This window comes from Oncorhynchus masou, chromosome 31, assembly GCF_036934945.1.
Source record: "Oncorhynchus masou masou isolate Uvic2021 chromosome 31, UVic_Omas_1.1, whole genome shotgun sequence".
In the NCBI taxonomy this organism is placed as follows: Eukaryota; Metazoa; Chordata; class Actinopteri; order Salmoniformes; family Salmonidae; genus Oncorhynchus; species Oncorhynchus masou.
The window spans coordinates 36,569,286-36,591,669 of NC_088242.1; the positions used below are offsets into that span (position 1 = coordinate 36,569,286).

A 22,384-nucleotide genomic window follows, 5' to 3' on the forward strand; every position below is an offset into this window, starting at 1 on the left:
CTTGTAAAAATAGCTAGCAGCTACCAAATGTTTTTATTTTTCAACTGGTAATTAAAGTGTGCCTCTCATTCACCATTCAAGTGCAGGCAACAGGCTATATAAACACGTCATCCAATGTGAGCTGGAGGCAGTATGCATTTTGAAAACATAATCAGGATTCAATTTTTTTTTAAATTCATATTATGAGGCATGTCTTACCTAATTTCAAAGTAGCCTTCAGGCAAAATCCAACCATGGAAATGTGGAGACAATAATTTTATTTCAGTTTCAAGTTTAGGGAAGCTTGAAACATTTCAACTGTTCTGCGTGTGAGTTATGATTGTCATATGTGCATTTTTGTGGAACCGTTTCATTTCAATAATAATGTTGTTTTCGTTTCATGTGGTTAATCATAAAAATCTGAATGAAAAAAAATCTAAAAGTTTAATGTCAACCAATGCAAGACCACCAGCCATGTGGACACATTGATACACTGATCCATTCTGCCCCACCAAGCAAAAAGTCAGTAACTGCTAATTTGGTCAGAAATTAGTTAGTCATTTTTGCTAGATTAAATACACTGCTCAAAAAAATAAAAGGGAACACTAAAATAACACATCCTAGATCTGAATGAATGAAATATTCTTATTAAATACTTTTTTCTTTACATAGTTGAATGTGCTGACAACAAAATCACACAAAAATTATCAATGGAAATCAAATTTATCAACCCATGGAGGTCTGGATTTGGAGTCACACTCAAAATTAAAGTGGAAAACCACACTACAGGCTGATCCAACTTTGATGTAATGTCCTTAAAACAAGTCAAAATGAGGCTCAGTAGTGTGTGTGGCCTCCACGTGCCTGTATGACCTCCCTACAACGCCTCGACATGCTCCTGATGAGGTGGAGGATGGTCTCCTGAGGGATCTCCTCCCAGACCTGGACTAAAGCATCCGGCAACTCCTGGACAGTCTGTGGTGCAATGTGGCATTGGTGGATGGAGCGAGACATGATGTCCCAGATGTGCTCAATTGGATTCAGGTCTGGGGAACGGGCGGGCCAGTCCATAGCATCAATGCCTTCCTCTTGCAGGAACTGCTGACACACTCCGGCCACATGAGGTCTGGCATTGTCTTGCATTAGGAGGAACCCAGGGCCAACCGCACCAGCATATGGTCTCACAAGGGGTCTGAGGATCTCATCTCGGTACCTAATGGCAGTCAGGCTACCTCTGGCGAGCACATGGAGGGCTGTGCGCCCCCCCCAAAGAAATGCCACCCCACACCATGACTGACCCACCGCCAAACCGGTCATGCTGGAGGATGTTGCAGGCAGCAGAACATTCTCCACGGCGTCTCCAGACTGTCACGTCTGTCACATGTGCTCAGTGTGAACCTGCTTTCATCTATGAAGAGCACAGGGCGCCAGTGTTGAATTGACCAATCTTGGTCTTCTCTGGCAAATGCCAAACGTCCTGCACGGTGTTGGGCTGTCAGCACCACCCCCACCTGTGGACGTCGGGCCCTCATACCACCCTCATGGAGTCTGTTTCTGACCATTTGAGCAGACACATTAACATTTGTGGCCTGCTGGAAGTCATTTTGCAGGGCTCTGGCAGTGCTCCTCCTGCTCCTCCTTGCACAAAGGCGGAGGTAGCGGTCCTGCTGCTGGGTTGTTACCCTCCTATGTGAAATGTATTGTCAATCAGTGTTGCTTCCTAAGTGGACAGTTTGATTTCACAGAAGTGTGATTGACTTGGAGTTACATTGTGTTGTTTAAGTGTTCCCTTTATTTTTTGAGCAGTGTACATGATTAATCATGTTGACACGTATCCTGCCTCAATTGTATTGTGTTTTGGAGAAAATGGGGGTCATGTTAACAGTAACTGGATAAATGTACTGTGAAACCAATGTAAATAAATAAATAAAAATCTCAGTTCCACGCAATGAGCAGTTACTGCATTTTTGCTTGGTAGGGCAGCAATCCACACGCTAGAGAAATTAGCGTGTGGACCTCATAGCCGATGGCCAATGTAGCAGTAGGACAATAACTTCTATTGGGCTTTCACACTGATGATTGGTGATTATCGAATGGGAGATAATTTTAGTAACTAAGTTATTTGAACAATAGCTTTAATATATTATCATTCACAATGGATGTTAAAAACACTCCTACATTTCAAGGCAGCAGGCCAGGTAGTTCTATGTGTGCGCACCCCTTCAACATTATGAGGACAGAGAAATCAGTTTACGTACAGTACAGTTTGACCTAGAAACTATTACCATTAAATGGAAAGGGAGACTCAAACACGATGGCGTTCTCCGTTTTTCTGTAGGACACCCACAAGAGTCACAGAATTGTTGTGTCTACTCAAAAAAAGGGGTTAATGTGTAAAAAAAATCATCTACATTTCCTGAGTTTTTAAAAATGTTTAGATATCTCCTGGATTTAGGACAGAGACATCAAAAGCCTTGCTTTTTTACTGACATGTATGAATTTGTAGTAAAGTTCAAAATACACTTTTTAAATCAACATTTTATATTTTTTTGATACCTAAAGTGGTACTAAAATAAAAAAAATCAAATAGCTAAAATGGGCTTTCACACTGAGGATTGGGCATCTTAAAACAATTCCAATTCCATATGTCAGCATAATAAACACCCCACCACCAATGTCTTAGACGCTAAAGAAATAAAAATAAATGTAACCAAATGACGAGGATGAAGCTTCTGATAGGCTAATTGACATCATTTGAGTCAATTGGAGGTGTACCTAAGGATGTATTTCAAGGCCTACCTTCAAACTCAGTGCCTCTTCACTTGGCATCATGGGGAAATCAGAAGATATCAGCAAAAAATTGTAGGCCTCCACAAGCCTGGTTCATCCTTGGGAGCAATTTCCAAACACCTGAAGGTACCACGTTCATCTGTACAAACGTAAGTATAAACACCATGGGACCACGCAGCTGTCATACCGCTCAGGAAGGAGACGCGTTATGTCTCCTAGAGATGAGCGTACTTTGGTGTGAAAGGTGCAAATCAATCCCAGAACAACAGCAAAGGACCTTGTGAAGATGCTGTAGGAAACAAGTAAAAAAGTGGGTGAGGCTTGCAAGCCGAAGAACAACCGTGAAGCACAGGGGTGGCTGCATCATGTTGTGGGGGTGCTTTGCTGCAGGAGGGGCTGGTGCACATCACAAAAAAAATGGCAGCATGAGGCAGGAAAATTATGTGGATATATTGAAGCAACATCTCAAGACAACAGCTCTCTATCCACCGGATGTGTAGCAAACTCACTAAAAGTGGCAGTAATAAAGCCTCTCTTGAAAAAGCCAAACCTTGACCCAGAAAATATAAAAAACTAAATCGGCCTATATCGAATCTTACATTACTCTCAAAAATCTTAGAAAAGGCTGTTGCGCAGCAACTCACTGCGTTCCTGAAGACAAACAATGTATACGAAATGCTTCAGTCTGGTTTTAGACCCAATCATAGCACTGAGACGGCACTTGTGAAGATGGTAAATTACATTTAAATGGCATCGGACCGAGGCTCTGCATCTGTCCTCGTGCTCCTAGACCTTAGTGCTGCTTTTGATACCATCAATCATCACATTCTTTTGGAGAGATTGGCAACCCAAATTGGTCTACACAGACAAGTTCTGGCCTGGTTTAGATCTTATCTGTCGGAAAGATATCAGTTTGTCTCTGTGAATGGTTTGTCCTCTGACAAATCAACTGTAAATTTCGGTGTTCCTCAAGGTTCCGTTTTAGGACCACTTGTTTTCACTATATATTTTACCTCTTGGGGATGTTATTCGAAAACATAATGTTAACTTTCACTGCTATGCGGATGACACACAGCTGTACATTTCAATGAAACATGGTGAAGCCCCAAAATTGCCCTTGCTAGAAGCATGTGTTTCAGACATAAGGAAGTGGATGGCTGCAAACTTTCTACTTTTAAACTCGGACAAAACAGAGATGCTTGTTCTAGGTCCCAAGAAACAAAGAGATATTCTGTTGAATCTGACAATTAATCTTAATGGTTGTACAGTCGTCTCAAATAAAACTGTGAAGGACCTCGGCGTTACTCTGGACCCTGATCTCTCTTTTGAAGAACATATCAAGACCATTTCAAGGACAGCTTTTTTCCATCTACGTAACATTGCAAAAATCAGAAACTTTCTGTCCAAAAATGATGCAGAAAAATTAATCCATGCTTTTGTCACTTCTAGGTTAGACTACTGCAATGCTCTACTTTCCGGCTACCCGGATAAAGCACTAAATAAACTTCAGTTAGTGCTAAATACAGCTGCTATTTCTAAGCAAACAGCTGGAGGCAGGGCTTTCTCCTATAGAGCTCCATTTTTATGGAACGGTCTGCCTACCCATGTCAGAGACGCAAACTCGGTCTCAACCTTTAAGTCTTTACTGAAGACTCATCTCTTCAGTGGGTCATATGATTGAGTGTAGTCTGGCCCAGGAGTGGGAAGGTGAACGGAAAGGCTCTGGAGCAACGAACCACCCTTGCTGTCTCTGCCTGGCCGGTTCCCCTCTTTCCACTGGGATTCTCTGCCTCTAACCCTATTACAGGGGCTGAGTCACTGGCTTACTGGGGCTCTCTCATGCCGTCCCTGGAAGGGGTGCGTCACCTGAGTGGGTTGAGTCACTGATGTGATCTTCCTGTCTGGGTTGGCGCCCCCCCTTGGGTTGTGCCGTGGGCGGAGGTCTTTGTGGGCTATACTCGGCCTTGACTCAGGATGGTAAGTTGGTGGTTGAAGATATCCCTCTAGTGGTGTGGGGCTGGGCTTTGGCAAAGTGGGTGGGGTTATATCCTTCCTGTTTGGCCCTGTCCGGGGGTGTCCTCGGATGGGGCCACAGTGTCTCCTGACCCCTCCTGTCTCAGCCTCCAGTATTTATGCTGCAGTAGTTTGTGTGTCGGGGGTCTGGGGTCAGTTTGTTATATCTGGAGTACTTCTCCTGTCCAATTCGGTGTCCTGTGTGAATCTAAGTATGCGTTCTCTAATTCTCTCTCTCGGAGGACCTGAGCCCTAGGACCATGCCCCAGGACTACCTGACATGATGACTCCTTGCTGTCCCCAGTCCACCTGGCCGTGCTGCTGCTTCAGTTTCAACTGTTCTACCTTATTATTATTCGACCATGCTGGTCATTTATGAACATTTGAACATCTTGGCCATGTTCTGTTATAATCTCCACCCGGCACAGCCGGAAGTGGACTGGCCACCCCACATATGCTCTCTCTAATTCTCTTTCTTTCTTTCTCTCTCTCGGAGGACCTGAGCCCTAGGACCATGCCCCAGGACTACCTGACATGATGACTCCTTGCTGTCCCCAGTCCACCTGGCCGTGCTGCTGCTCCAGTTTCAACTGTTCTGCCTTATTATTATTATTCGACCATGCTGGTCATTTATGAACATTTGAACATCTTGGCCATGTTCTGTTATAATCTCTACCCGGCACAGCCAGAAGAGGACTGGCCACCCCACATAGCCTGGTTCCTCTCTAGGTTTCTTCCTAGGTTTTGGCCTTTCTAGGGAGTTTTTCCTAACCACCGTGCTTCTACACCTGCATTGCTTGCTGTTTGGGGTTTTAGGCTGGGTTTCTGTACAGCACTTTGAGATATCAGCTGATGTACGAAGGGCTATATAAATAGATTTGATTTGATTAGTTAAAGCTTGGTCTCAAATGGGTCTTCCAAATGGACAATGACCCCAAACATACTTCCAAAGTTGTGGCAAAATGGCTTAAGGACAACAAAGTCAAGGTATTGGAGTGGCCATCACAAAGCCCTGACCTCAATCTCATAGAAAATTTGGGGGCAGAACTGAAAAAGCTTGTGCGAGCAAGGAGGCCTACAAACCTGACTCAGTTACACCAGCTCGGTCAGGAGGAATGGGCCAAAGTTCACCCAACTTTTTGTGGGAAGCTACCCGAAACGTTTGACCCAAGTTTAAATTATTTAAGGCAATGCTACCAAATACCAATTGAGTGTATGCAAACTTCTGACCCACTGAGAATGTGAATAAATAAATAAAAGCTGAAATAAATCAATCATTCTCTCTACTATTATTCTGAACTTTCACATTCTTAAAATAAAGTGGTGATTCTAACTGACCTAAAATAGGGTATTTTTACTTGGATTAAATGTCCGGAATTGTGAAAAACTGAGTTTAAATGTATTTGGCTATGGTGTATGTAAACTTCTGACTTCAACTGTATGTAAATGGTGAATTTATTTTTAAAAATATATTTTTAAAAAGGGCAAACAATTCACACAATGACTGTACAAGAACTGGAGGGAGACAGCTGAGCCATTCTGGAGAAACGCGCCTATATCTATGCCACCCCCCCCCCTTCTTCCGGTATCAACATTTGAAATGATACTCAAGACACATTTTAGATGCTTTGCACCTTCAACCGCAATTCAATGATAAGCTAGGCCTCCACACGCGCTTCCCAAATAGACATAGGCCCACGTGCTTGTGGTTTTGAAACAATCCACAGCAAAAAAAAATTTAAGAAGCTAATGATCCTCAATTCCTCTGTGGCCATGCTTTTTGGTGAAGTACTGTAGGGCATACTTTTGATCCAACCCTGTTCAAACACAGCAGTCAGCTTATCAAGGTCCTGTTAATCTCCTTCAACACCATAGAAGCCCACCGAGTGCAACTGGGACCTGGACTTCCTGACGGGCCCCCCCAAGGCGGTGAAGGTAAGAAACAACACATCCACTTCGTTGATCATCAACACACAAGGGTGCATGCTCAGCCCCCTCCTCTACTCCGTTCACCCATGACCGTGTGGCCAAAAACTCAATCTTTGCAGACGACAACAGAAGTAGGCCTGAATACCTCCTACAGGGAGGTGGTGAGGGCCCTGGCGGTGTAGTGCCAGGAAAATAACCCCTCTCTCAACAAAACGAAGGAGCTGATCGTGGACTTCAGGAAACAGCAGAAGGAGCACGCCGCCATCCACAGGACCGTAGTGGAGAAGATGGAAAGTTCCTCAGCGTACACATCACTGACAAACTGAAATGGTCCACCCACACAGACAGTGTGGTGAAGATCATCAGGAGGCCCTCTTCAACGTCAGGAGGCTGAAAATGTTCAGCTTGGCACCTAAGACTCTCACAAACTTTTACAGGTGCACAATTGAGAGCATCCCGTCAGGCTGCATCACTGCCTGGTATGGAAACTGCACTGCCCACAACCGCAGGGCTCTCCAGAGGGTGATGCGATCTGCCCAATGCATCACCGGGGGCAAACTGCCTGCCCTCCAGGACACCTACAGCACCCGATGTCACAGGAAGGCAAAAAAGATCCTTAAGGACAAAAACCACCCGAGCCACAGCCTGTTCACCCCACCATCATCCAGATGGCGAGGTCAGTACAGGTGCATCAATCCTGGGACCGAGACAGAAAAACAGCTTCCATCTCAAGGCCAGCAGACCGTTAAATGGCCATCACTCGTCGGCTACGACCCAGTTACTCAGGTGGGTTGCTGACCTATATACACATAGTAGAGGTCAACCGATTACGATTTTTCAACGCTGATACCAATTATTGGAGGGCCAAAAAAAGCCGATACTGATTAAAATCTGCCGATTTTAATATAAAATACACATATTTGTAATAATGACAATTACAACAATACCGAAATTAACAATAAACACTTATTTTAACTTAATACATAAATCCATTTAGTCTCAAATAAATAATGAAACCTGTTCAATTTGGTTTAAATACTGCAAAAACAGTGCTGGAGAAGAAAGTAAAAGTGCAATATGTGCCATGTAAAAAAGCAAAAGTTTAAGTTCCTTGCTCAGAACATTGGTGGTTCCTTTTAACATGAGTCTTCAATATTCCCAGTTAAAAAGTTTTAGGTTGTAGTTATTATAGGAATTATGACACGTAAACTACACGTCGACTATTTCTATATTTGACCTTATATTTCTACCTTTGACTGTTGGATGTTTGACTATTGGATGTAGGCACTTTAGTATCGCTAGCCTAATCTCGGGAGTTGATAGGCTTGAAGTCATTAACAGCACTGTAACTCAAGCATTGCTAAGAGCTGCTGGCAAACACAGTAAAGTGCTGTTTGAATCAATGGTCATGAGCCTGCTGCTGCCTACCACCGCTCAGTCAGACTGCTCTATCATAGACTTAATTATAATAAACACACAGAAATATGAGCCTTTGTTCATTTTATTATTAACATTTTTTTCACCTTCATTTAACTAAGCAAGTCAGTTAAGAGCCAATTCTTATTTTCAATGATGGCCTAGGAACAGTGGGTTAACTGCCTTGTTCGGGGGCAGAACGACAAATTTTTACCTTGTCAGCTCGGGGATTCGATCTTGCAACCTTTTGGTTACTAGTCCAACGCTCTAACCACTAGGCTATCTGCCGCCCCATTAATAAGGTCTAATCCAGAAACTATCATTTCGAAAACCAAAACGTTTATACTTTCAGTGAAATACGGAACTGTTGAGTATTTTATCGAACAGGTGGCAATCCTAAGTCTAAATATTGCTGTTACATTGCACTACCTTCAATGTTATTTTGGAAAATTAATTACGGTCTTTGTCAGGAAAAAAATGGCCTTCACAACAGTTCGCAACAAGCCAGGTGGCCCAAACTGCTGCATATTTCCTGACTCTTGCTCGCACTGAATGCAAGAGAAGTGACACAATTTCGCTAGTTAATATTACCTACTAACATGCATTTATTTTAATTAATTACGCAGGTTACGCAGGTTTAAAAAAATATATACTTCTGTATTGATTTTAAGAAAGGCATTGATGTTCATGGTTAGGTACATTTGTGCAGCGATTGTGCTTTTTTTCCCGCAAATATGCTTTTCAAAGTTGAAGTAGGCTGTGATTCGATGGTAAATTAACAGGCACTGCTTTGATTATATGCAACGCAGGACAAGCTAGTTAACCTAGTAATATCATCAACCATGTGTAGTTAACTAGTGATTATGTGAAGATTGATTGTTTTTTTATAAAGAAAAGTTTAATGCTAGGTAGCAACTTAACGTGGCTCCTTGCAGCCACAAGGTCCTTCAGATTGCTGCCATCGCGTAAAAGGTGGTCAACATGCCACGCAGTCTCCTTGCGGATTGCAATGTAATAAGCGCCCACCGATTGATATGAAAACTTGAAATTGGCCATAATTAAAATCAGTCAGCCTCTGCCACTTTAAATAATGTTTACATAATGCTTTACTCATCTCATATGTATATACTGTATTCTATTCTACTGTATTTTAGTCAATGCCACTCGGACATTGCTCGTCCTAATATTTATATTTCTTAATTTCATTCTTTTACTTTTAGATGTGTATTGTTGTGAATTCTTAGATACTACAGCACTGTTGGAGCTAGGAACACAAGCATTTCGCTACACCCGCAATAATATCTGCTAAATATGTGTGTATGTGATCAATAAAATGTGATTTTGATTAGATTATACTCCGATGCGCTCTGCAGAGATTGGTAGGACAGTGTGCAAAACATTGCATCCAGAGGACATTAGATTAGGATTTATTCCCCTAACCTAAAATGTGATTTATATCATTGTGAGCACTGTGGGTGGACAACCTAAATGGGTTATGCACCAAAAGCATATGGGTACGGTAAATTTCACAAATGGCCGGTAAATTAAAATCTTCCCGTCACGTTGTCTGGCTCCATTTTCTTAACGGAAACCCTGACACACACGCACAAATGACACAAGCACAAACCCATTCATGCTGATGCATTTTAGCTCACACACTGGTGTTCAATGTGGAATTGGACAAGAGTGAGCGAGACCTAAGAATGTTGATTGGTCTTCTTCCGGGATGACATCAGTGCTTGGCTGGGCCAGAGTGAGAGAAGGGCTGCTCTGTGTTGGCGAGGAGGCATGGTGCGGTGAGGGTGAAAGGGGTCTAGGCAGCAGAAGTGAAACAGTGGCGACTAAATCAGACAAACATCAAAAGGAGAGGTGAGCAGCAGGCTGATGGAAACATCCCCTGTGAACTGACCAACAACGTTGCTGTAATGCTCGGACTGAAAAACAGAGAGAGACTGAGAGCGTGACTGTGAAATGCAAGACATGATGGGATAGAAAGCAAATGAGCTCAGAAGTGCCAGATAGATCAAATGTCATACGCTTCATAAACATGTGTGGACTAACAGTGAAATGCTCAGGCCCTTCACAACAATGCAGAGAAAAAGGAGATATAACAGAAAAACAACAAATAATAAGTACACAATGAGAAACAATAACCAGTACCTACCTAGTCATGTGTAGGGGTACAAGGTAATTTAGGTAGATATGTACATATAAGTAGGGATAAAGTGACTAGGCAACAGGAGAGATAATAAAAAAGTAACAGGAGCGTATGTGATGAGTCAAAAGAGTTAGTGCAAAAGCTGTTCAGTGTCCTGTTGGTTCCAAACTTGTTGCATCGGTACCGCTTGCCGTGCGGTAGCAGAGAGAACAGTCTGACTTGGTGGCTGGAGTATGTTACAATTTTTAGGGCCTTCCTCTGACACCACCTGGTATAGAGGTGCTGGATGGTAGCGAGCACAGCCCTAGTGATGTACTGGGCCGTACGCACTACCCTCTGTAGCGTCTTGCTGGTCGGAAACCAAGCAGTCGCCATACCAAGTGGTGATGCAGCCAATCAAGATGCTCAATGGTGCAGCTGTGGAACCTTTTGTGAATCTAAGGGCCCAATCTTTTCAGCCTCCTGAGTGGGAAGAGGCTTTGTCATGCCCTCTTTCTTCATGACTGTGTTGGTGTGTGTGGACTAGAGGTCGACCGATTAATCGGAATGGCCGATCAATTAGGGCCGGTTTCAAGATTTCATAACAACCGGAAATCGGTGTTTTAGGGAGCCGATTTTGGCGATTTGAAAAATATATATATATTTTTAAATATTTTTTTAAATACCTTTATTTAACTTATCAAGTCAGTTAACCTGTTGATGCTCTGGGGGCGCCATTTCATTTTTGGATGAAAAACGTTCCCGTTTTAAACAAGATATTTTGTCACAAAAAGATGCTCGACTATGCATATAATTGATAGCATTCGAAAGAAAACACTCTGACGTGTCCAGAACTACCAAGATATTTTCTGTGCGTGCCCTAGAACGTGAGCTTCAGGCAAAACCAAGATGAGACGGCATCCAGGAAATGAGCAGGATTTTTGAGGCTCTGTTTTCCATTGTCTCCTTATATGGCTGTGAATGCGAGAGGAATGAGCCTGCCCTTTCTGTCGTTTCCCCAAGGTGTCTGCAGCATTGTGACGTATTTGTAGGCAGATCATTGGAAGATTGACCATAAGAGACCACATTTACCAGGTGTCCGCCCGGTGTCCTGCGCCGAAATTGGTGCGCAAAAGTCACCTGCCAGTATTTTTCCATGGGATACAGAGAGGAAAGCAAGCTTCCACGAACTGCATATCAATGAAGAGATATGTGAAAAAACACCTTGAGGATTGATTCCAAACAACGTTTGCCATGTTTCGGTCGATATTATGTAGTTAATCCGGAAAAAGTTTTACGTTGTAGGTGACTGAATTTTCGGTTCGTTTCGGTAGCCAGACGCAATGTAGAAAACGGAACGATTTCTCCTACACACAGACGCTTTCAGGAAAAACTGCGCATTTGGTATGTAACTGAGAGTCTCCTCATTGAAAACATCAGAAGCTCTTCAAAGGTAAATGATTTTATTTATTTGGTTATCTGGTTTTTGTGAAAATGTTGCGTGCTAAATGCTACTCAAAATGCTATGCTAGCTTTGCATACTCTTTGCATTACACAAATTAGTCAATTTCTATGGTTCAAAAGCATATTTTGAAAATCTGAGATGACAGTGTTGTTAAGAAAAGGCTATGCTTGAGAGCAGACGCATTATTTTCATTTTATTTGCGATTTTCAGAAATCGTTAACGTTGCGTTATGCTAATGAGCCTGAGGCTTTAGTCACAAACCCGGATCCGGGATGGGGAGTTTCAAGAAGTTAAGAACTCATTCTTACTTTCAATGACGGCCTAGGAACAGTGGGTTAACTGCCTTGTTCAGGGGCAGAACGACAGATTTTCACATTGTCAGCTCGGGGGATCCAATCTTGCAACCTTACAGTTAACGAGTCCAACGCTATAACCACCTGCCTCTCGTTGCACGCCACAAAGAGCCAAGGTAAGTTGCTAGCTAGCATTAAACTTATCTTATAAAAAACAATCAATTAATCATAATCACTATTTATAAACTACACATGGTTGATGATATTACTCGTTTATCTAGTGTCCTACGTTGCATATAATCGATGCAACGCTGGGGGATGATTTAACAAAAGCGCATTTGCGAAAAAAGCACAATCGTTGGACGACTGTACCTAACCATAAACACCAATGGCTTTCTTAAAATCAATACACAGAAGGATACATTTTTAAACCTGCATATTTAGATAAAAGAAATCCAGGCTAGCAGGCAATATTAGCCAGGTGAAATTGTGTAATTTCTCTTGCGTTCATTGCACGCAGAGTCAGGATATATGCAACAGTTTGGGAAGCCTGGCTCATTGCGAACTAATTTGCCAGGATTTTACGTAATTATGACATAACATTGAAGGTTGTGCAATGTAACAAGAATATTTAGACTTAGGGATGCCACCCGTTAGAGGTTCCGTATTTCACTGAAATAATAAATGTTTTGTTTACGAAATGATATATTTTCCAGATTCGACCATATTAATGACCAAAGGCTTGTATTTCTGTCTGACTGAGCGATGGTAGGCAGCAGCAGGCTCGTAAGCATTCATTCAAACAGCATTTTGCCAGCAGCTCTTCGCAAGCACAGAGCTGTTTATGACTTCAAGCCTATCAGCCTAATGGCCGGTGTAACCGATGTGAAATGGCTAGCTAGTTAGCTGTGTGTGCGCTAATTGCGTTTCAAAAGTCACTCGCTCTGAGACTTGGAGTAGTTATTCCCCTTGCTCTGCAAAGGCCGCGGCTTTTGTGGAGCGATGGGTAACGCTGCTTTGAGTGTGACTGTTGTCGATGTGTTCCTAGTTCGAGCCCAAGTAGGGGCTATACTGTTACACTGGCAATACTATAGTGCCTATAAGAACATCCAATAATCAAAAGGTATATGAAATACAAATGGTATAGAGAAACAGTCCTATAAATACTATATTAACTACAACCTGAAACCTCTTAACATAAGACTTCAATATTCTAAGGTAAAAGGAACCACCAACTTTCATATGTTCTCATGTTCTGAGCAAGGAACTTAAACGTTAGCTTTTTTTACATGGCACATATTACACTTTTACTTCTCCAACACTTTGTTTTTGCATTATTTAAACGAAATTGAACATGTTAATGAGGCTAAATTGATTTTTATAGATGTATTATATTAAGTTAAAATACGTGTTCATTAGGTATTGTTGTAATTGTCTTTATTACAAATACATTTAAAATAAGGTTTAAAAATGTATTATTATTATATTTTTTTTAAATCGTCCGATTAATCAGTATCGGCTTTTTTGGTCCTCCAATAATCAGTATCGGCGCTGAAAAAAATCATAATCGGTCGACCTCTAGAGTGGCCCATGATAATTCATTAGTGATGTGGACACCGAGGAACTTGAAGCTCTCGACCTGCTCCACTACAGCCTCGTCGATGTGGATGGGGTGTGCTCGGCCCTCTGTTTCCTGTAGTCCACTATCAGCTCCTACTTACATTGAGAGAGGTTTTTGTCCTGGCACCACACTGCCAGGTCTCTGACCTCCTCCCTGTAGGCTGTCTTATCGTCATCTTAATGATGGTATTGGAATCGTGCACGGCCACGCAGTCATGGGTGAACAGGAAGTACGGGAGGGGAGTAAGCATGCACCCCAGAGGGGACCTGTGTTGAGGGTCAGCATTGCGGATGGGTTGTTGCCTACCATCACCACCTGGGGGTGGCCCGCCAGGAAGTGCAGAAGCCAGTTGCAGAGAGCAATGTTTAATTCCAGAGTCCTTAGCTTAGTGATGAGCTTGGAGGGCACTATGGTGTTGAATGCTGAGCTGTAGAAAATATTATGGATATACTGACAAGATACAGGTTTCTCTGCCCTAACAATGGGAGTCTTGTCCAAAAGAAAAACACATCTAGCTCTCGCCTATCCTTTCTTTGGATTGGTGGATACATCTCATTATTGTAAATCCTTTTTGAATATTCAATGAGGGTTGTTGACATCAACCATCAGTATTCAATGGAAAGAGATGCTATGCTACTAATCTCATGCCATGAATATGCATAACCATCGAGACAACTCCAATATAAATAGTTTTTTCTCAAAGTTGACAGATTTTCCACCAGGTGTTCCTGGTGGAGTGCAATAGAGATTGCATCATCTGTGGATCTGTTGAGGTGGTATGCGAATTGGAATGGTTCTAGGGTGTCTGGGATGATGGTGTTGACCAGCCTGTAGCCATGACCAGCCTTTCAAAGCATTTCATGGCTACAGGTGTGAGTGCTACGGCACGATAGTCTGGTTACCTGGGCGTTCTTGGACACGGGAACTATGGTGGTCTGCTTGAAACATGTAGGTATTACAGATGGTCAGGGAGAGGTAGAATGTGTCAGTGAAGACACTTGCCAGCTGGTCAGCGCATGTTCTGAGTACGCGTCCTGGTAATCCGTGTATATTAATCTGTTTAAAAGGTTTTACTAACATTGACTACGAAGAGTGTGATCGCAGTCGTCCAGAACAGCTGATGCTCTCATGCATGGTTCAGTGTTGATAGATTCGAAGCTAGCATAGAAGGTATTTAGCTCATCTGATAGGCTTGCGTCACTGGGTTTCCCTTTGTAAAGCCCTCCCACATGCGACGAGAGTCAGAGCTGGTGTAGTAGGATTGGATCTTGGTCCTGTATTGACGCTTTGCCTTTTTTTTTTTTACCTTTATTTAACCAGGCAAGTCAGTTAAGAACAAATTCTTATTTTCAATGACGGCCTGGGAACAGTGGGTTAACTGCCTGTTCAGGGGCAGAACGCCTGTTTGATGGTTCGTCTGAGGGCGTATCGGGATTTCTTATAAGAGTCCGGATGTGTGTCCAGCTCCTTGAAAGCGGCAGCTCTAGCCTTTAACTCAGTGTGGATGTTGCCTGTGATCTATGGCTTCTGGTTGGGAAATGTACCTACGGTCCTGAAGTAAACAAAAATGTTATCCCTAGGCTATATTTCAGAGCTAGTATATCAAATGACAGACGCCCTTTGATATAAGCATTACATATTTATTCTAGTCAGAATGCTGCAGCATGTTTAAAATGGATACTGTGATATTTTGAGATTCAGGAAGTTTAATTACCCAGAGTCAGAGAAACTCATGGATACCATTTTTATGTCTCTGGGTGCAGTTTTGAGATGATTTAAGTTAGCATATCATGAGCTTAGCACAATTGCTGAAAGTCTCCCAGGACAGTAGCCAGCAGCTTTTCAAAAGCAGGGAAATAGACCTAACTACTCCAAAGATGGATGGTTGGTCTCAAAAAGCTAGTAATCCATTTTATAAATGTTAATTTTACTGATTATCATGAGAAACGAGATCTATCCACTTCCTCATTGTGTCCATGATTATGAAGAAGCATAAATATGCAACAGTGTGTGTGTGAGGCTGTGTGTGCAAGCCACTCCTCCTACCATTGCGCTAGGACACACACACACACACACACTCTCTCTAAAAACCCAGCAGGGACTGGGCATGTGGACAATGACCTGCAGTCGCCAGAACTGGTCTCTCTCAAGAGGTAACATAAATTAGAAAATAACCTTGAGCCCCTCATCTCAACCAGCAGCCTGGAGATCATATGTATTCTGAACACACTCGCTGTAGCCTATATATGAGCATGAAAAATAGCTGCTGGTTACAATGTGCATGAATTATTGATGTACTGCTGCTATACAGCTTGTTAGGCACTACGATTTCATCAACAATCATATAACTCAAAGACCCATCTGCAAAGAGGAGTGGCTGGTCCAAGGTGTTGAGGGGACTTCTCCTCACACGGTGTGCTGCTTCTTTTTCTAACAGAGCCTTGGTGGGGTTTAGGAGGTAGGCACAGTATCAAGAGAAAACAGACTAGGTTGAGACATGGAACAGGTTTGAAATAGAATGATACAGGGAGGTAATACCTGCATTTTCCCGATTAGAAACCCTCCTTTTTATTTTCTGTTTCAAAACATTTTGCTACAGTGTGCTGTACAGCACAACCTGGATGGTTGCCAATGGTATGTCACCTCATCTATTTGGGTCTGTTCATCTTAGGGCAGAAACGATGTGTTTATAAACCAGACCGATGAGCAATTCAACTGCTCATTAGGAGGTCCTCCCCAGATGATTGATCTGTTAGTTCTCCTCCTCCAACCATGCAACATTCACTCCATTTATCCTAATTGAGGTATCCATGGAGCAGGGGTAACTGCATGTGTGTGTGTGTGTGGGGGGGGGGGGTGAGAGTAAGAAAGAAAGGCATAAAGAGAAAGAGGGCAAGAAAGAAATTGACAGAAAGAGGGGGCGAAGAAAGGAGCAAAGGACACTAGTGTTTGAACTGATAAATCTTTGTGTAGTCCCTGCTCCACACCCCCCAGACAGTCCGCCAGCCCTGATTAAATACATGCCTAGTATGTGACAGCTCTGAACACAGGTGTCACCGTCCCTCCCCATAACTAACCACTACCCAGTGAATAGGTAGGTTTACATTACCAATCCATGCAATAAATCTAAGATTGCCAGGCCTAACGCACGATGACAGTACTTTCAACATCTTATATGATTGGGTGGCGTGGAGTCAAACAAATATAGAGGCTCCAGCAGAAATGGAGAGTTGGTGGGTGGGGTTATGAATTGTCTTATGAACTGTCTGATTCATGCAGCATCAATGACTTTATGAACCATGGGCCCCTTTTCAAGAGCCATGGTAGATTTTTATGTAGCATTACTGATAAAAACCAGCAGTCTTATGGGGACTCAGTCAGTACTGCTCATAATGTTTTTAGATAGTGAGGAGGTTACCTTTTACCTTACCATTACTGGATACACTGTGTGTTGCTGTTAAGCAAGCTGAGCCCCCCCCCGAGAAGAAACTGTTACATTTCTTCTATGTTGAAACCATTAAGAAGGAAGCTACACTGTACATTGAAACCGTCACTGCAGCCTCTCAGTGTAACTTGACAGATGAACTCAGAAAAAACACAAGGGCAGGATAAGTTGGTTTAAGTCAGCCTCACCTTTGAAAATATATGCGAATGGAAATTTCACTGCCCACCCACAAACTCCAACAGACAGTCTCTAATGTAGCTAAATTTACATTCAAATTAGTGGATTTGGCTAATTTAGCCACACCGTTACTGACAGGTGTATAAAAATCGAGCACACAGCCACGCAATCTCCATAGACAAACATTGGCAGTAGAATTGCCTTACTAAGAGCTCAGTGACGTTCAACGTGCCACAGTCATAGGATGCCACCTTTCCAACAAGTCAGTTCGTCAAATTTCGGCCATGCTAGAGCTGTCCCCGTCAACTGTAAGTGCTGTTATTGTGAAGTGGAAACGTCTAGAAGCAATAATGGCTCAGCTGCGAAGTGGAAGGCCACACAAGCTCACAGAATGGGACCGCAGAGTGCTGAAGCGTGTAAAAATCATCTGTCCTCGAGGGGGTGCAACACTCACTACAGAGTTCAAAACTGCCTCTGGAAGCAACGTCTGGACAAGAACTGTTTGTCAGGAGCTTCATGAAATGGGTTCCCATGGCCGAGAAACCGCACACAAGCCTAAGATCACCATGCACAATGTCAAGCATTGGCTGGAGTGCACAGCTCGCCACGAATGGACTCTGGAGCAGTGGAAATGCCTTCTCTGGAGTGATGAATCACTCTTCACCATATGACAGTCCGACAGACTAATCTGGGATTGGCGGGTGCCAGGAAAACGCTACTTGCCCCAACGCATAGTGCCAACTGTAAAGTTCAGAGGAGGAATAATGGTCAAGGGCTGTTTTTCATGGTTTGGGCTAGTCCCCTTAGTTCCAGTGAAGGGAAATCTTAACACTACAACATACAATGATATTCTACACAATTCTGTGCCTCCAACTTTGTGGCAACAGTTTGGGGATGGCCCTTTCCTGTTTCAACATGACAATGCCCCCGTGCACAAAGCGAGGTCCATACAGAAATGGTTTGTTGAGATTGGTGTGGAAGAACTTGACTGACCTGCATAGAGCGCTGACACCAATGAACACTTTTGGGATGAATTAATAGGTTAATGAGCACTGTCTGTATCCAATGGGAGCATGGGTTACATTTACATGCTATGGAAATACATGTCATGTTGATTTTACAACAGCTAGTTAGCAATATCCCCAGACTGTACTCGGGTCCAAACGGACATAAGATTATCAGTTGAATGTTGTGTCGGTCTGTACCATTGCGGTACTGATGCACCAACAGGACACTACCCACAAGCCATAAGACTGCTAAATAATTAACCAAATAGCTACCCGGACTATCTACATTGATCCCCTTTTGCACCAACTCATCACATACACTGCTGCTACGGCTTATTATCTATCCTATTGCCTAGTCACTTTACCCCTACCTATATGTTCATATCTACCCAAATTAATTTGTACCCCTGCAACATTAACTCAGTACTGGTACACCGTGTACACTGTGTGTACAAAACATTTCTTACACCTGCTCTTTCCATGACAAACCGACTAGGTGAATAGAGGTGAAAGCTATGATCCCTTATTGGATGTCCCTTGTTAAATCCACTTGAAATCAGTGTAGATGAAGGGGAGGAGACAGGTTAAAGAAGGATGTTTAAGCCTTGAGACATGGATTGTGTAAGTGTGCCATTCAGATGGTGAATGGGGAAGACAAAAGTGCCTTTGAACAGGGTATGGTAGTAGTTGCCAGGCACGCTGGTTTTGAGTGTGCACCCCAACGTGTAACTGCAATGCAGCTGGGTTTTTAACGCTCAATGGTTTCCTGTGTGTATCAAGAATAGTCCAACACCCAAAGGAGATCCAGCCAACTTGACAACTGTGGGAAGCATTGGAGTCAACATGGGCCAGCATCCATGGGGAACGCTTTCGACACCTTGTAGAGTTTATACCCCAATGAATTGAGGCTGTTCTAAGGGCAAAATTGGGTCCAACTCAATATTAGGAAGGTTTTCCTAACATTTTGTACACTCAGTGTATATACCCAAGTTATCATTACTCATTATACAATTATTACTCATGTTACAATTGTTCTATGTTTCTCTGCATTGTCGAAAAAAGCCAGTAAGTAAGCATTTCATAGTTAGTTTACAAAACATGTGACAAACACAATTTTATTTGATGAGCGCTGATGGTGTACCATAACAGTAGATATAGAGGTATTGCACATTTGGATGAGACAACCAAAGTACTGTGTTCATGTTCTTCAGGAAGCATGGCATGATTTACTTATTTTCAATGTAACCACAAGATACTTTCCAGAGAGACCAGCAATATATAGCTAGCTGGGAATGCAATGACATTACTCTTAAAAATGTAAACCCCATTTGTTTTTTAAATTCAATTCAGTCTGGTATTAGAACGGTAGCCCCTATGTGCAAAATCGGTGTGTCTGCGGACAGCTGAGTATTTTGGCTATTGATCGGTGCCTTCAAATCTTTGGTGTGACGTACTACCATATATGAGCATACAAATTGATAAGGGAAGGCCAAGCCGATGACCACATTTCAAGATGGCTGCTACCTCCATTCCGGTTAGCGTTGCGAAGCATAAACAAAATAAACACGGAATACGTTGATACACACTGATTGCAGGGACTCCACAGACCATGAGAATATCTTATGTGTCTGCCTGTGATCTACCGTTATTGATCACCAGCCCGAGAGTTAAAATATTTATTTTACACAACATTTTCACCAAACATCTTACAAGGTACGCCTAGATTTGGTCTGTGTTTGAGCTATAGATACATGGTGGGTATGAAGTTAATCTTTAAACTGGTAGGAACAAATCTAGCCTATATCCATGTCGTATAACTGAATGGCAAAATCAAAATGTCCAATGAGTGACTAGGTTGGGAAAAATAAAAAAACACTTGGATATCCCCTGTATGTTCCCTGACACCACCACAATGTTTGTGAGAGGTTGATGTGGTAAGAATGTTGTTTTAATAGTGAACAATAACTTTTAGGCACATCCTGTGCAATTAGCACATTTGGACCCTTTGGAGCGTTTAAAAAGAACAGTTGAATGTACCCAGGATTCCCCATTTGAGGTGGCAGCGTAGCCTAGTGGTTAGAGCATTGGACTAGTAAATTAAATGTTGCAAGATCTAATCCCCGAGCTGACAAGGTACAAAATCTGTCGTTCTGCCCCCTGAACAAGGCAGTTAACCCTCTGATCCTAGGCCGTCATTGAAAATAAGAATTTCCTCTTAACTGACTTGCCTAGTTAAATAAAGGTAAAATAAAAAAATACATTTCTAGTTGTTAGCTCTATCAATCCCATTTTGTATGCCATTGTTCACATGCTGTGGAAGCCATCTGATGAATTTCCAGGTCTAGTCATCAATAACTCACTTAAAGCTTGTCAATGAAAGATGACTCAAAATAAAAACTTGTGTGCTTGATCTTGTGTATTCTGAACTATGTAACTCCTGATCATTTCCTCAGTCTCCCAGACGTTCTCTTTCCAAATATACCAAGTTATTAGATGTCAGAATCTTGTAATTACACATGAATATCAGTTACTTTTGGGTATGTCTATTTAGACGGAAATCTACATTTTGTCATTACATTTAAGTTTTGAACTGGGAGTGCTTAAACAGGATCGCGCACACATGGGCAGAGTTGACACTCAGATTTTGTGATGCATAAGAGGCAGGGGGTTTAGGTAGTGAGCTGAGCTAACGAACAGTCTCTCACACACAAACCCTCAGTCAGTGTCAATTTTGTCTAAAACTGCAGCAGTCCGCGTAAGCAAACTTACAAGTGCCCAAGCCGAGAAAAAGAAATGCCTGAAAATGTGTGCCTAGCTAACGTTGGACAAGGTCTATCCGTGCAAGGGAAACAGTAGCATATATCACCAGTTAATCGGGGGAAAAACAGGGTCTTTCACACAATCTACGAGTTGCCTCTTCGTGTGTGGCTTGGTAACAATGACGATGTACGACAGCTAGCCAGAGATACGTTGTAGGCACTGTTCTCTCGAGAAGCGGTCTGCATACATGTTCTGAGCGAGTTAGTAGTAGCCAACGTTAGCTAACTAACGTTTAAAATGTTTACCTTGCGTTTCCTGGTTTCGGCAGACCCACTCCACACAAAGCATTGGTAAATGACCCGTAGATTCTGTTTCCAGTTATCCACTTTGAACCCGTTCACATGGGGACACCCGGCTGGACTCATGACAGTAACAACATTCGTTTTGTGTATTTTTAACGATGAAACGTGCTCCGTCCTAGTCCTGATGTTAAAGAATTAGCTAGCTAAGTTAGTTACGTTTAACGTTAGTTAGCCAGTTATCCGCCGATTGTTCCGATTCGGCTAGCTTGAGAGGTAGCCACAGCTAAATCGGAGGTAAATGCAGTACACATCAAAGCAATCCTTGAGTAATCCCATTCCAGAATTTTGACATATTTTTCCCAAATTAAATCCACATTTGGGTGGTATTGGTCGTTGGCCACACTTCGGAAGCTATATCCTTAGTTCCAGTTATTTTAGCTAGCTAATGTTCGGCAATGGAATTTCAACAGAACACCGCGAGCGTTGCTGCAAGCCCCACCTCATTCATTTCTCGATCGGCCAATGGAAAGGAGTGCCTGGTTTTGATTGGCGTGTGTGGATATTGTTTCCGTATTATATCCCGCCTCTATTTGGAAACTGATATTGTGATTGGCTTAATTATTTATTACGCGACTTATCCGCTCGTAAAACGACTCCCATTGGCTACATGAAGCGCTGGTACTGTACATTAGACTCAAATATTGTTATAACTAACCTAATTTTGTGTTACACTGTTCGAAACAAATACAGAGGTTTTGTCTTTTGGGCGAAAGACGACCATGCTTCCTCTCTAGTGGTCCTCTTTCCTTGGTGGACACACTCTTTTCACGACATTTCGCCCGGTGGGCGGCGCTATACATCAAGGTGGGCGTACGGTTCTGCACGCATATGGTGCACACAGGGCGAGAACTGAACCAATCACTTGTTTAAATTCGGATCGAATCCGGATCGTAGAATCTATTTAACCCACTGTTTAACTACAGTAAAGGATGTTACTGTTTTATCATTGAGTAACAAAGATAAAGTAATGTCATTGTTGAATTCACATTA

At 42.6% G+C, this 22,384-nt stretch overlaps 1 protein-coding gene across 2 annotated transcripts in view; it reads right to left on the reverse strand.

The window, feature by feature from the left end:
* The window catches only part of LOC135523891 (ubiquitin carboxyl-terminal hydrolase 22-like), a 51,827-nt gene extending 30,001 nt beyond the window's left edge, over nt 1-21,826 (reverse strand). For both annotated transcript variants that reach the window (XM_064950896.1, XM_064950895.1), the window contains exon 1: nt 21,338-21,826. In XM_064950896.1, the coding sequence (XP_064806968.1) occupies nt 21,338-21,457 (120 nt within the window). In that variant the 5' untranslated portion in view covers nt 21,458-21,826. The remainder of the gene's footprint in view (nt 1-21,337) is intronic.
* Between the last annotated feature and the right edge of the window lie 558 nt (nt 21,827-22,384).